General features: G+C 43.8%; 1 protein-coding gene and 1 pseudogene across 4 annotated transcripts in view; one reads left to right on the top strand and one right to left on the bottom strand.

Annotated features, from left to right (window-relative positions):
• The window catches only part of Fbxo11 (F-box protein 11), a 75,876-nt gene extending 60,187 nt beyond the window's left edge, over positions 1–15,689 (bottom strand). For 2 of the 4 annotated variants that reach the window (XM_039112126.2, XM_039112127.2), the window contains exon 1: positions 15,433–15,689. In XM_039112126.2, the coding sequence (XP_038968054.1) occupies positions 15,433–15,685 (253 nt within the window). In that variant the 5' untranslated portion in view covers positions 15,686–15,689. Of the gene's footprint in view, positions 1–15,048; positions 15,355–15,432 lie in introns of those variants that run through there. The other 2 variants (XM_017594113.3, XM_063261802.1) reach the window with 2 other exon arrangements.
• Ndufb1-ps3 (NADH:ubiquinone oxidoreductase subunit B1, pseudogene 3) lies at positions 2,465–2,787 on the top strand (annotated as a pseudogene).
• Positions 15,690–16,108: the final 419 nt, after the last annotated feature.

Genomic DNA, 16,108 nt, shown 5'->3' with positions numbered 1-16,108 from the left:
GTGTGGACTAAGGCCTGAGCCATACAGAATTCTCTTTTTCAGTAAATAACAACCTCAGGGCTCACAGTGTGATCAAATACCCTGCAAACATGAACAAGAAACCCTGACTCCAGTGACTATTGGAGACTGTTCTCTAACCACCTGACACATCATCTACACACACACACCATATACAAATCTTTTTAATACTGATGGAACGATTCCTTTTATCAATTCTTTCAACACCTCATGATCCAGTAGTCATTATTTTCTCTAGAGCCAAATCCAGTTTTATGAAAAGCACCAAACAGCCTTCAATCTGTACCACGGGAATTTAAGAGCTGATTATTTTAACAAAAATGAATTTTCCTTTCAAACTCACTTAGACACCAAGTTTCTGTCTATTTGCTGTCACAGTCTATGCTACACTCACTAGTTTACTTCAGAAAGAGTTGCCTGTCCAGGTATTTAATCTTTAAGTGCTGAACTAGGTCTCAATAACTTTAGCCAATTGTAGCTGTGAAGTTACTGTGGTTATACCAAAACTGTTGATAATAAAGTGTACTTTCTTCTATCTAAAAAGAATTACATTGAGGATTGCACCATTAACCAAGTAGTGTAACCTCGTATCATAGTCAAAAACTCGGGCCAGGTGCGATGGAACACACTTCTAATCTCAGCACTTTATAAAGGCATAAAGACAGAAGTATCTTTTGAGTTCTAGGCCAGCATGGTCTAGAAAGGGAGTTTCAAGGTCAGACCCAGAAATATAAGACTCGCCATTTCTGGCAAGCCCATCCAAGACTCTTTGAATCTAGGAAAATATTTTAGATACTTCTTATAAATGAAATTAGACAGTACTTAGCTTTCAAAGACTGGCTTATTTTATTTAATATAATGTTCCCACATCAATGTCATTGCATACTGAAATATTTTTAAAGGTTGAATAACATTCCTGTATAAGTGTGTGTATACACTGTTTATCTATTCATTTGTCAATAAAAGTCAATTATTTTTTATGACTTACTATGGATAGTTACAGCTATGAACATGAGAGGGTCAGCAACTTTTCAAGATACAACTTTCTGTGTCTGAGACTATACCTCAGTTGGAAAGGGCTGACTGGGTTTAACTTTCAGTAGAATTATTGGTTTCAACTCTCTTCTGGGTCAATAACTGGAAATAGAATTTCTAGGTGTGATGGTTTGTATATGCTCAGCCCAGGGGAGTGGCACTATTAGGTGTGGCCCTATTAGGCTTAAGACCCTCCCACTAGCTGTCTAGAAGTCAGTCTTCCACTAGTAGCCTTCAGAAGATGTAGAACTCTTAGTTCTGCCTGCACCATGCCTGCCTGGATGCTGCCCTGATCCCACTTTGATGATGATGACTGAACCTCTGAACCTGTAAGCCAGCGCAATTAAACGTGGTAATTTGCATTTGTCTGTTCACAGCACTAAAACCCTAAGACAAGAGTCGGTACCAGGGACGGGGGTTTTGCTGTGATAAGCCTGACCACGCTTTTGTTTAGAAGAATGTGGACTTGGGGACTTTGGACCTGGAAAGTCATGGAATGCTTTAAGTGGGGCTTAAAGGGCTATCACAGTAGGACTATGGAAGAGAATGGTGCTGAGAGTGATCTGAATTGTGTGGACGTGGCCTAGGTTTCCCTAGAGAATTTCAATATGTTGCCTAGAGACTATTTTTGTGGTATTTAGGTGAAAACTGTGGCTACTTTTTGCCACAGGCTAGAGTCTGCCTGAGGCTGAGATGAAGAGACTCTGATTAATTGCACTGACAAAGGAAACCTCAGAAATGCCATCATAGGATTTGTTATCTGGTTAAGTCTCGTGAAGAACATTTTAAACAAGTGTAGCAAGCCGGAAAAGGAAAAAATATAAACTATACGATGTGAGTATTAAAGGGGCACCAGGAGTGACATGGAGCTGAATCCTGCGTTCAAGGAGATAACAAATTAAGGAAGTGGGACTTTGGGGAAAGATCCTACCCAGCTATATTTAGATCCAGGCATGGTGGTACACACCTTCAATCCCACCAGGCAAAGGCAAGCAGATCTAAGAGTTCAAGGGGCTTAGAGGCTTTGGTGAAGGCCTAGGTCAAAAAAATTAAATCCAGGCTTGGTAGACCGACCACACTTTTAATCCCAGTGCTTAGGAAATAGGCTCGTGGATCTTTGAGTTAAATAAAAAAAAAAAAAAGGTCAAGTCTACAGAGCAAGTTCCAGGACATCTAAGCTTAGGCAGTGAAGGAATTAGAAAACAGAAAGCTGGGATGGCGCCAAGCTCGCAAACCTTGTCAGCTTGGATCCAAGTTTTAACCAGAACCTATCACGATATTTAAAGCTCAAAATGTAGAGGACTCACTCGTGAGAAGGGAGAGAGAGGCATCGATTGGCCGTCGCCACCCCTCTCCTCAGGGCAGGCGCGGCGAGTGGTAGCTCCTTGGGTCACGGCTTGGCTTCCGCCGTTGCCAGTGGCCTAGCTCCCTGCGGCTGTCCTTGGTCGCGCTTGACACCGGGCTGAAGCAGTCAAGATGACCTTACTCCAGCTTGTGCGTGAGCACTGGGTTCATATATACTCGTCCCTATGGGATTCGCCTTTGGATATTATCTAGACAGGAAGGATGATGAAAAGCTCACTGTCTTCCGGAATAAGAGTATGCTATTTCAAAGGGAACTGAGGCCCAATGAAGAAGTTACTTGGAAGTAAAAACGGATTAAATCACAGAATGTTCACATTTTAAAAGTTATTGGAGAAATAAAAAAGTTTATTATTTAATTAGAAAAAAAAAGGGGGGTTGGGGATTTAGCTCAGTGGTAGAGCGCTTGCCTAGGAAGCGCAAGGCCCTGGGTTCGGTCCCCAGCTCCGAGAAAAAGGAAAAAAAAAAAAAAAAAAAAAGAAAGAAAACAGAAAGCTGGTGGTAATGTATAGAACAAGGGGCCATGTTCTAGTCCCAGCAAGCAGCAGAACTTGGCAGCTTTGGCCAACATGGCTCTGACTTGAGAGTCCTCAATAGAAGGGACGACTGGGACAATTGATGCTGGTGAGCTGGAGCCAAGAAATTAGCAGTGATTAAGAAGAGACCAGCATCACTGAGGTGAAATCTTCTGGAAGTGTTTTCTGAGATCACAAAGAAGCTGTGTTCCAGAGGTAGCCAAGGTTGTACCTCATGCTGCAGCTGTAAGAGTCACCCGGGTGGTCTGGTTTTGAAGGCATGAAGGGGTCATGGAGAGCAGCTGAGGCTGGGCACTGTGAGAGGCCATGGAAGGCCATTGGTGAAGGTGCAGCCTCAGTTGCATTTGAGGGCTCAAGACTGAAGGTGTCATGTAAAGGAGCTGAGGCCTGGCACCATGAAGAGAGCCTATGACAGACTATCGGGGAAGCATAGTTGCTACAGAAGACCCCAGTGTATTGGAGATGCCAGGACCGTGGGACGATCACCAAGAACAGCAGCAGCAGTGGAGTGGATCAACCTGAGTGCTAAGAGGGCAGAGCTGGAGAAGTAATGCCAGCCATTTGGAGGAGCCCAGAAGATCATGTGTGGATCCTAGACATTGAAACAAGCTGTGACATTGAAGTTGCCTTGAAGATCCCAAGGTTTTTTATGAGATGCCAGAGCCATAGGATGTCTGCTAAGGAATGCTGCTTTAACAGGGAGTGGAACCAGCTCAGGAAAAGAAGTTTGTTGCAGTCAACAAAGATGAAAAAGAAGTTAGAGATCTGAGGACCACTTTGACATCAGACATGGAGATGCAGAGTTTGGAGTTTGCCCAGCTGGTTTCATATTTTGCTTTGGGGAATACAAGTAAGTGATTGGATGAGTTTCAGAAGAGACGTTTAACTGTAGATTTTTAATACTGCACTGTTGAGATTGCTATGGACTGTAGGGGCTTTGTAGGTTGGACATGTTCTTTTAATTATACTATGACTAGATATGGCTCCATAGACTCATGTGTTTGAACAAGCCTATGGGGGCCAGGGATTGGCACTATTAGAAGGTGTGGTCTTGCTGGAGTAGATGTGTCAATTGTAAGAGCAGGCTTAAGACCCTCCCCCTAGCTGCCTGGAATATCAGTATTCTGGTTGCATCCTTGAGATGAAGATGTAGAACTCTCAGCTTCTCCTGCACCATGGCTCCCTGGATGCTGCCATGCTCCCACCCTGATGACAATGGACTGAACTTTCTGACACTGTAAGCCAGCCCTAATTAAATGTTGTTCTTATAAGAGTTGCCTTGGTCATGGTGTCTGTTCACAGCAGTAAACCCTAACTAGACACTGGGTAATATACTGTTCCACTCTTTAGAAACCTCCAATCTGTTGTCTACAGGAACTCCACCGTCTACATTCTAAGAAAAGTAGCTACAATCTGCCCTTACATCCTCCCGCTCCCCACAAATACTTGTTTAGGGCGTGAGGTGCTAAGCACTGAATACAGGGCTTGCACAGGCTAGCAAGTGCTCTACCACTGATTTACATTCCTAGCCTTGTCTGTCTTTCTTTTATAAAGTGTACAAGTGTAAAGTAAGCATGCATGAGTTTATGTGTACACGTGCATGCAGGAGTCCCCAGAGACAGGGGAGTATCAGATAAGCTGGGACTGGGGTGGCAGTTTGTCTCTTACCACCTGAGTGACAGGAAGGTTAGGCTGGATCCTTTGGAAAAGAGTAAGAGCACTCTTACCCATGGCACCACCGCCACCAGTTTTTGCTGTTGTTGTTTTAAATAGTACGTACTATAGGGGAGGTGAGGAAATATCTTAAGTTTCCCTGATGGTAAGAGACATCAAGTCTTTTTTCACATATTTGCTTGCTAATTTGTCTTCTCTGGAGAAATCTCTCAAGTCCTTTGCCCATTTTTAATAACACCCATCCCATAGGCCACCCTTTCAGTGTCTGGGCCACGCAGTTGCTAGGTCGATGCAGTCCTGCAAGTCTTCTGTCCTTGCCGCATATCTGATGGCAAAACCAATGTCAGACGCACACACTTGAAAAACAAATAAAAGAGTCAACAAAAATCATTTCACTTCTACCATCCTAACGTTCTTCATTTACCCACCCAGGAAGGCAGGCTTCCAATTTCTGTGTCTTTGCTAAAGCATGCATACAATAGGTAAACGGCTATGTCAACTTTTCTAGCCAGCTAAAATCAGACTTGTAATGTTTCATTCAAGGTCCTCACACCCAGTTTTTCCCAGCTTAGTTTTTCAATTCTCAGAGATTCCAGATAAAATTTCAAATCAATAACTAGAAAGGGTACAGGTTCCTATGAGATCAGAAAGCTCCATAAAGGCTCCCTGGGAGTTAAGTCACCATTTCATACACGAGGACCTTCCAGTGTGGTTTTATCTTTGGAGCAACATACGATTTAATTTAAATCCATCTTCCTGCCTTTAATTCCTAGATAAGGGCAAGAAAAGTATAATAGAAAAAAGGTATTTAACTCTGTGGCAGGTGCTTAGGGGCAGAATGTCCATACAAAAACCCTGAAATTTAACTGTTAGGTTGCATTGTGGTGATGGTGGTAGTGAACACCTTTAATCCCAATACTCAGGAGGCAGAAGCAGGTAGATCTCTGAGTTCAAGGCCAGCCTAGTCTACAGATCAAAAGACAAGATAAGGAAAGGAAGGTAGCAATCATCTCTAACCTGCTTTTGTAGACAGGAAAGACAACCTCAACACTGGCAAAGATTAAGAGCAGACTTAAAATTACAAACTCTGCCTCCTTCAGCTACCATGCCATCTACTTCAAGCAAACAGTTCCTTATTTGCCTGTCGTTCTCAGGGAACATCTGTATCCTAGGGGATACAAGATTAGAGGTGTCCCGAGGTTCAACTGTAATATTATGTAAGAAAATATAAGCCATGCTATAAACCACTAATATGGATGAAGGCCACAAATACTTAAGGCAAGTAGAAAGGAACACAGGAGTGCACAGGGTGGCTTTATTTCCATAAAGTTAAAAACATGTGCTACTAGCCAAAGGACTGGAGAAAAGTGCTGAGAGTGGTAACAGAAGTCTTCAAAGGACTTCCCCGGTGGCCAACAATATGCATGTCTATGTGTTGGTTACACAGTTCCACGCATACTTTGATTGCAAACCTGATTTAACAAAAACAGACTGTATGAACTTTCTAATCAGTACGTCCTTTACTGATTCCAATGACTCACACATATGTTCTATACACTCCAACCTATTCCAAATCTACTTCAATCCTAATCCCCAAACCAAACTCAGAGAGGGAAGAAAACCCTAAGAAGATGGAGGTCTGAAGTACATTAGGAAAAGGAATGTGGGGCTGGGGATTTAGTTCAGTGGTAGAGCGCTTACCTAGGAAGCACAAGTGGGTTCGGTCCCCAGCTCCGAAAAAAAGAACCAAAAAAAAAAAAAAAAAAAAAAAAGGAAAAGGAATGTGCTGTTTGCAAAAAAACTTTTCTTCTTTCCCCGCCCCCAGATCACCCAATTTCACTTTCTGCTTATAACCTGAGCCAAAAATATTAAAGTACCCAGCACTCAAGTTCTTAAAAATGGGATGCCCTCAGCCACCATCAGTCATCCACAGAGCTATGAACTGTAACTTAGTGGCTATGACAGAATACACCATAAACGTTTACACAATTTCTTATACTAGACAATCACTTTGTTACAACATTTAAAGGTCTTTGATCTTTCTTAGCTGGAAAGTATAAACTCCTACTCCTCATTCACTAGGTCAACCTCATCTTTCCTCTTCTTCCCATTTTTGGGAGACAGGGTTTCTCTGTGTAGCCCTGGCTGTCCTCACACTCACTCTGTAGCCCAGGCTGGCCCAAACTCAAGAGATCAGTCTGCTCCTGCCTCCTGCGTGTGCCCCACCACACCCGGCTTAGCCTTACCTTTAAAGTGGGCCTTACATTTTGTTTTCTCTCTCTTTTTCAGAAAGGTGTGTGACCAGTTACATGAGAAGAAATAAACTTAGCAAATGAGATGGCTCAGCTGTTAAGAACACTTGTTGCTCTTTTAAAGGGTCAAGGTTCAGTTCCTCGTACAACATGACAGCTTGAAACTCCAGTTTCAGGTGATCCAATACCCTCTTCTGGCCTCCATGGGAAACATGTACGCAGATGGTACACACACATGCAAGCAGGTAAACCCTCATACACATAAAATAAAAATCAACTTTTTATGTGTACTAGTACTTTTCCTGCATGTTGCCTGCATGTATTGAGTTCAGACAGTAGTGAACCACTGTGTATGTGTGCCTATGTGCACACTGGGAACTGAACCCGAAAAACAACATGCTCCTATGTGTATGCACTATATATTATAGAGTATGGGTACAAGATATAAAATCAATTTTTAGGCATAAAATACATTCTCATAACCTGAACACCAAGCAAGCATCTACACCCAAGTAGAGTTGGCAAACTGGCAAAGACTAATACACTTCAAATCAAGACTGTTACAGATATTGACACCAAAAGGTTGAACCCACACTGATGGCCAGTTAATTCCAGACCAAAGAAAAACCTTCAACATAGATTCTGCCACAATCCAACTCAACCATCTGAAATAGTGTTGGTCCAAGTAAAACAAAGGTAACATTATTATTGAAAAATAATTTAAAGAAAAAGTTCTCAGCTTTAGTTCTACTCCTCAAACGTTTAGTTAGATAATGGTCCGTTCTTCCACAAGGCCTGGGTTAGAGTGCTCATAAGCACTCAGAGGCACACACAAGGTGCAGACACATACATGAGGGCAAAACTTTCATACACATAAGATAATAAAAACTGTGATATTCAATAATTATTTGTACCTACAATATTATCTTTCACCTATGAGAACTAATGGCTTACCATCCTTTACTCTTTTTCTTTCTTTTTTCTTTTTTCTTTTTCTTTTTTTCGGAGCTGGGGACCGAACCCATGGCCACTGAGCTAAATCCCCAACCCCCATCCTTTACTCTTAAGTTATAAGGTAAGTACAAGTTACTAGTGTTGTTATCAACACGTTAGGAAAACAAAACCACTATGGTGTCAGAGCAGAGGCTTCCTAACAAGTCACAAGAGTCATTGCACCCACCTCCAAAAGCTGATTATCTGCTGCACAGGCTAGGCTAATCCCAACTCTGGGCATGACGCTGCAGACATTCCACCACACAGGTTCTACCTCCTCTCTATGGAGTCAGTGACAGAAGTCAATTTAAATAGGATTTTTCACTACTTTTTGTGCATAGAAACTGAGATCCTTGGTGGTTTTGTTGAAAACAAATAATAAAATGTACTTTTCCTGACTTGCTGAATAATTAAATGACATTATGAAAGTGGAGAGTTGATGTCTGTTGATTAGTACCTATTTCTTGTTTCCTACTTGAGGTAACTCAGTGGTTAAAGCACTTACAACTGACCGTGCGTGAAATCCACCTAAAGGGACCCAAACCTCTTACGTGCACACACATGTATGTATTTACAATTAGAAATCAGTGTTACTGGGGCTGGAGAGAGGGCTCAGTGGTTAGAGCACCGACTGCTCTTGCAGGGGACCCAGTTCAATTCCCAGCACCCACACTGTTGTCCACAACCAACTTTATCTTCAATTCCAGGAGATCCAATGCCCTCTCTTCTGACCTTCCTGAGAACCAAGCATGCACATGCATACATGTAAGCAAAACACATGTAAAAATACATAAAAATGTTGTTCCATTCCAAGTCATCTAGATCAAAACATTTGGATCTTCCAGTCTTTAAGATCTCATGGGCACTTACTTCCCTGGGTTTAATTTGGGGTACAACTGAGCAGAACCTCTCTTTTTTATTTTTTTAAGTTCCAAGAGCTGTCATTACTAGCAATTATCAGATGCTATTAGTCTGCATCCTTCCATTCTTAAATTTCTGTATCATCTGGGTGCTCTTCAAGTACAGCATCACATTGGCTTGCCTTGTTGACAGCTAGGGTCTTCACGTTATACTGCCTATCTGGCACATATTTGTGTGTCCATGACTTTGTTCAAATGCAATCTGGGGAGGACCAATCTGCATTATTTGGAAGCTAAATTCAAGCTTATTTTTTAAATAAGTGAAAATCAGAATGCTTCAGAGATAGGGTCTATACAAAATAAGAGTCCCTTATTAGTAACAGAGAAACAGGAAGTCAAGCACTCTTACACTGAAATAACCCAGAAGCTGGTTATTTCCCTTCCCTTCCCTTTTTTTTTTTTTTTTTTTTTTTTTTTTTTTTTTTAAGACAAGGTCTCACTACAACCCTGGCTAACCTAGAGCCCTGAGATCATCCTGCCTCAGCTTCCTGAGCATTAAAGGCATACACTGCCATGCAAGGACTTAAGCATTAAGAAAAAAGAGCTTAAGCATTAAGAAAAAAATGCTTAAGTTCCCAAATGACAAGCCTACATAAGTCCATGTTAGCCAGAGCTACATAATAGAGACCCTATCTCAAAACAGGGCAGACAGAAAACCTGTTCTGTATGTGAGCCCTTTCCTTATTATTCCCCTACGACAGTGTTACAAGTTGCACACCACTTGCACTATTACTAGTAATTTGGAGATCATTTATTGTCTATGGCAGGATATGTACAATTTACATGCAGATTCTGTACTGTGCAATTTTGTAAAGGACTTTAGGACCCAGATTTTGGTACAGGGGTCTTAGAGGTAGCCCCTCCCCCAGGACACCCCAGGATAAGGTCTGAAGTCTGCCAAATCTAAGGTATGGAAGGCATCCTCACTCGCTATTAAGAGAGCACTGGATGGTAGTTCTTGCCTTTTCTTGGCTTTCCCAAAATTTCAAGGAGTGTTAAAGAAAAAAAGAACAGAACAAAACAAAACAAAACAAAAAACAGTGCCCCAGTGACAGTCTGGAAGCGGCACCAGCAGAGCACTAACATTTTCTAAGCTTGGGAAACCCTTGAGAGAGAGGACAGGAGGGCTGAGGAGCACCCCGCACGGGAAAATTACGGGGTTAGACTAAACAAAGCAGAGTACTGTCCAGAGCACTGACTCCTCACAAAAGAAGTTTCGTATTCATTGAGATTCTTTCTGAGCAGGATGAAGAGTGTGAAGTTAAAATTCTGTAAGTACAGCAGTCACACAGAAGGTGTACTCTCCGAGCACACAGGACAGGAGTCGTAGCTAAGTATCCCATAGCAAAGACATGTTAGGTAATACTGTATGTACTACATCATTCTAACAAGTTAAATTTTTAAAATGCCTAAAGTCCATAGTCAGATGAACTTTTCATTCTACAAGTATGACAACAAAGACTAAATTTTTGTAATATGAAATCATTTCTGATCAATAGCAATCTCTATTAGTAGATGGCATTAGAGTATTTGAATACTTCATAATCCCAGCACCTAGGAGGAACGGCGGTTGGCACTGTTTGGGGCCAGCTTGCTCTGCAGAGTGAGTTCCTGGCCAGGGCTATGCAGTTAGAATCCCTGCCTCAGAAAAACAAAAATAAATAAATATAAAAAACTTTCAGCGGGCTAGAGAGATGGCTCAGAGGATCTGGGTTCAGTCCCCAGCAACATGGTGGCTCACAACCATCTGTGATGGGATCAGATGCCTTGTCCAGTGTTGTCTGAGGACAGCGACAGTGCATTCATATACACTACATAAATAAAAACCAGAAACCTCGAACCCTTGTCTAGTGTTGTCTGAGGACAGCGACAGTGCATTCATATACACTACATAAATAAAAACCAGAAACCTCGAACCCTTGTCTAGTGTTGTCTGAGGACAGTGACAGTGCATTCATATACACTACATAAATAAAAACCAGAAACCTCGAACCCTTTAAAAAAAAAAAAAAAAAACAACTTTCAGCACCTCAAACAGTCATGTTCTTTCCCACATATAAGACCTGTTTTTCTAACTCCAGGTGATATGATACTCCTCTGTCCTCACATACCACAAACACATGAACACACAGATCTAAAGTAACTGGTTAACCAGTTATGCTGGTTTGAATTAGGAAGCTTCCCATAGGCTTGTTTGAATGCTTGGTCTTTGTTGGGAGAACTGTGGGAAGGATTAAGAGGTGGGGTCTCATTGGAGGAAACATGTCAAGAACCCCAGCTTTGAGGTTTCCAGAATCCCACAGTCCTAGCTGGCCCTCTCTGCCTGGTGTTTGCTGACAAGATGAAAGCACTCAGCTACTCACAGCTCTAGTGTCTACCTGCCTGCTGCAGTGTGTATTACCACATAACTGTCAGAGACTCTGACCCTCTGAAACTGTAAGCACCAAATAAACTCTTTCTTCTCTAAGTTGGCTTGGCTATCATGCCTTATCACAGCAACAGAAAGTAACTAAGAAACCAGGGATGGTGGTACACACCCTTGATCCCAAAGACCAGAGGCAGCAGATACCTCTGAGTTCCAAGCCTGCCAGGACTATGTAGTGGCATCTTGTTTTAAAAAACTAAGGACTAGGAAGAGGCTTAGTCCTTGCTACTACACTCATACATGTACATAACCCATATACACACAAATATACGTTTTCATATTCATTCACTCATTCATTCCCCCTCCCCTCGCCAGGCAGAAAAAGGAATGAATTCTGTCATGTTTATGATGTTAAGTGAAACAAGCCAAGCACAGAGAGACAAATGGATATGTGGAACATCAAAAGTTGATCTCACTGATGCTGGGAACCTAATTAGTGAGACCAGATGTTGAGGAAAGTTGGAGTGAAGGATGAGGAAAGGTGGGCCAGCACACTGTTACAGTTAAGAAAGAACTAAGCACTAGTATTCTGTTATAGTAGAAACAATAATGTATTACGTCAAAAAAAAGCTAGGATTCTGCATGTTTTTAATCAGAAAGAAGTTATAAATATTCAAGGAGAAACATGATTATTTCATACTTATCCTAACTTTACATGATATATCCATGTAAACAAAGTACCCATAAATATGTAAATTAAAATGTAAGCTATAACCAGGCATGGCAGTGCATGTCTGCAACACTCCAGGAGCAGCAGCAGGTGGGTCTCTGTAAATAGGAGGCCAGCCTGGTCTACATAGTGAACTCCATACCAGTCAGAGTTACAAAATGAGACCATGTCTCTAAATAAGTAAGTAAATCAAATATATAAACAAAACAAAATCCAACCCCAAATATTTTCCAATTTCACTAAATCATGGAATATATTATCCAATTGTGACTACATGAAACACTATTTTTCTCTGAGTTTTTAATATGTGAAATCTCAAAATAAAAACTTTCAGACTAGGGGTTGGGGATTCAGCTCAGTGGTAGAGCGCTTGCCTAGGAAGCGCAAGGCCCTGGGTTCGGTCCCCAGCTCTGAAAAAAAGAACAAAAAAAAAAAAAAAAAACTTTCAGACTAAACCAAAATCCTGTTAGTGTGCAGTTCTAAACCATCTCAGATTGCATGATAACTTCCCCAGAAGCACTTGGACACCCTCTCCAAGGTAGCCTGAGAGAATCCTCTAGGGAAGTAAGTGGCATACAATCCTACTAAGATCCCACCCAAGTTTCTAATGCACCTTAAAACCCAGTCAGAAATAGAAGAAAAAAATGTGTTATGTGCACAAACAGAAATGCACGTTACCTGAAGATAAATGTTCAATACCACTGCCAAGCGCTCTTTATCCTAATTAACTTATGGTTAAACAGACAACTAAAAAAATAATCTGAAAGAATTGTTTAAAAATTAAGTCTTTACCTGTGCTACAATTAAAAAGCTTAAAGTACATCTTCATAAGTCAATTTTATACACAGATTGAACTAGTTTGTGTAAAAATTGTGACTCTGAATTTGATATACTACCTGAACCACTATTATATAACTCTAACTAAGACTAGTATAGGAATTGCATATTCATCAAGACTTAAAGAAAAAATAACCACAAACACATTAGTTTTAGTTCCTTAATTCCCTTATAAAAATATTTTAAAATTTTATTATTCATTTATTTAATGTGTGTATGTGTATGGCAGTGTATAAAAAGGTCAGAAAAATCACCTAAGGAGTTGGTCCTCTCCTTTCATCATATGGGTCTCAGGAATATAATACTCAGTGACAGGTGACAAGTGCTTTTAACCAATGAACCAGCTTGCTGCCCCCTTGTAAGATCATTGCCGTATACCCATAAACAAATATTAGTATAATTTTCTTTAACTAAAAATACCATATACCCTCTAAAACTTTTGAGAGAAAAGCTACTTTTAGGTGGCTCTAATCAATATATAAAAGGTAAGAATGCTAATCTTTTAAAGAATATTATTTTTCCACAAACCTAGCAAACTTTTCATTATTTTAGTCTTAATTCATCTTAATGTTTATTCATTTTTAAGGCCATTTAGTTGCCTTTTGAAAGACTCACACTATTCTCCCTGTAGACTAATCAGCAAGTTCTTATCCCCTCTGTGCCAGCACTGACCTTCCAGAACAGTTCCTACTGCTACTGTAGAGCGGCAACCCTAGGGTCCACATCACTAACCACTGGTTAAAGTGCATAAGGAAACCACAATTCAAGAACACCTTTGTCAGTTTTTGAACAATAAAACGAAAACTGACACACTGGCATATGACTATCAATGACTAAGATGCAAGCAGAATAGACTCTGGTAACTAATAACTTAGAATAAATGAAGGAAATGCCCAGGGTCTATGTCAAGTAGAGTGGGAATTATTGCTAGTGGTAAACAGGAATGCAGAATAAACATTTAAAAATACACGATGGGAGTGAATTGAGTTTGGCTGACACTTTTGGTGATCTGCTTCTAGCAGATCAGAATATCTTAAAAAGGCTTACTATGAAGACAGAATCCTTAACACTACACACTTCATTAACATTTCAATTTTGCCTGTTTTCCCTCCGGTCAATTCTACAAGACCTGATAATCTGAATGAACACAGGATAACTCTGGTGTATGTAAGTGAAAGGTAACATGAAAATTTTTTTAATTTGTCAAAAATTGGTTAATGTATCAAAGAATCATTAAAACATTTTACCAACCATGTTGCAAAACATCTCTCAAAGAATATACAGCCAACTTTCTCAAAGACTATTGTAACAGTGACTAATGCAAACCTTTTAAACTGTTTTTTCTATTTCCTTCATCTGATAAATATTTTGATCAAATACAATGAAACAGTTAAAGAAAGAATGTACATTTTTTAAAATACATTTAAACGCAGTCTCCTTAACCAAAGGAGGTGTGACAACCAAGCAACGCATGTAAAAATTAACCTTATAATCCTCCAACCAAAACACGCAAAAATGTCTCCTAACAATTCTCCTCCTTAAAACAACCATACACAAAATACCGTGCAGACTTCCACCCCGCTGCAAGCAGCTCATTAATAAAGAGACTAGTTATGTTTGGCGATCAAGGTGCAACACTCTCATCTCGCAAACGTCTCCTCAGAACCACATCATCTAAGCAAAACCGAACGTTTATTTTTGCCAAAGCAAGAATCCAACCCCAGGGAGCCTCAGCCCTTAGACAATGGTTACCAGACAGCGCAGCACAGTTGGGTCCAAATGACACATTTCACTAGGCCTTGGTCACAACACACACACACACACACACACACACACACACACACACACACACACGCGTGCGCGCGCGCGCTCGTCTACATACAGATACACACACAATCCCAAGGGGCCCGTTCTACAGCAGGGGTGCTCAAACCCACCCAGACATAGAGGAGAGTACCGTTGCGTAGTGGGGAGGAGAGAGGGGGGACGACACAGCGGAAGGGTAACTGCACTGCACATGAGGGAGGGGGCTGGAAATGGCCGATAGCTTCTATATTTATTTATTTAAAGGTTTTGATTTAACGGGTTCTTCCCCGGGGTTCTGTAACTAAAGGGAAACTGCGCAGCAAAAGGGTCGGGAGAGGGACCGCTGCTCCCCCTGCCCCGTGACCCGGCGGGGGGCACACAAGTTCCCTAGCCAGCGCCGCGGACCACTCGGGCGCTCCTCTCCCCCCTCCTCCAGGGCAAGGGGCAGCCCACGGAGAAGGGGAAAACAAGTTCCCCGGCCAGCCTCACCGCCCTCGCTGCCAGCCGTCCCCCCACCTACCACGAGAAAGGGGGAGCCCAGACCGAGCCAGGCGGCAGAAAGGGGGGAAATCCCACCCTCTACCCGCCTCCGGCCGCGAACAGACTCCCGTGGGGTGGGTGAGCCAGCCGGGAAGCCCCGAGGAGGGGTGGGGACGGAGGGTGCCGGCCCCGAAACCAAACAAAGCGCGGCCTGAGCCGCAGCCCGGGCGAATCGCGCAGTCGCGGCTTTTCCTGCCGGCCAGGCCAAGCCGGGCCCGGCCCGGCCCGGCCCGGCCCAGGCGAACACTGCGGCACGGTGGGACCCGCCTCCGCTCGGCCTCCGTCTCCCACCCCGGGCGCGCCGCCGCCGCCGCCGCCGCCCCCGCCCGGCCTCCCGCCCGCCCGGCCCCGAACGCGGCCTTACCCCTCTCGCCGGCGTTGTTCCGATCCTGAGGCGGCGGCGGAGGCGGCGGTGGCGGCGGCGGGGGCTGCTGCTGCGGAGGCGGCGGGGGTTGCTGCTGCTGCTGCTGCTGCTGGGGCGGCTGCGGCGGCTGCTGCTGCTGCTGGGGCGGTTGCGGCGGCGGCTGCTGCGGGGGCTGCTGCTGCTGTTGCTGCTGCACCGGGCGCGGCCGCGACACTCGCCTGGGTCTCCGGTTGGCGGCTCGGACGGAGTTCATTTGCCGGGCTGAGGTGGCGGCGTTGGCGGAGGGACACACACACTCACGCGCCCAAGCACCGCGAGCTCCGGGGCCGGGGAAGGGGGTGGGGAGAGGGAAGGAGCGGGGCGGCCGGGGACGCGGGGACCGGAGCCCGGGCCAGGCGTGGGCCCCCGAGTCCGCGGGGAGGCCGGGGCACAACCGGAGCTCGAGCGAGGCCGGCCGGCCTGGCCTGGCGCACGGGCAAGGCCGAGGCCGCCGGGCGGGGCGGCCGCGAGGAACGCAGACAGAAAGACGGGCCGGGCAAGAGAAAGAAAGAAAGGGCGTCCGTCCGCCTGGGGAGCCCGAGGCGAAGCGCGGCGGCGGCGGCCGAGCAGACGAGCCGGGCCCGCCGACTCCCGAGCGGCGTCTCCGGCGGCGGGGGGAGTGGGCGGGCGGGCGATC

Source organism: Rattus norvegicus, chromosome 6, assembly GCF_036323735.1.
Source record: "Rattus norvegicus strain BN/NHsdMcwi chromosome 6, GRCr8, whole genome shotgun sequence".
NCBI lineage: Eukaryota > Metazoa > Chordata > Mammalia > Rodentia > Muridae > Rattus > Rattus norvegicus.
Note: the sequence above shows the minus strand (reverse complement) of the source record. Positions and strands in the feature narration are given on the sequence as shown.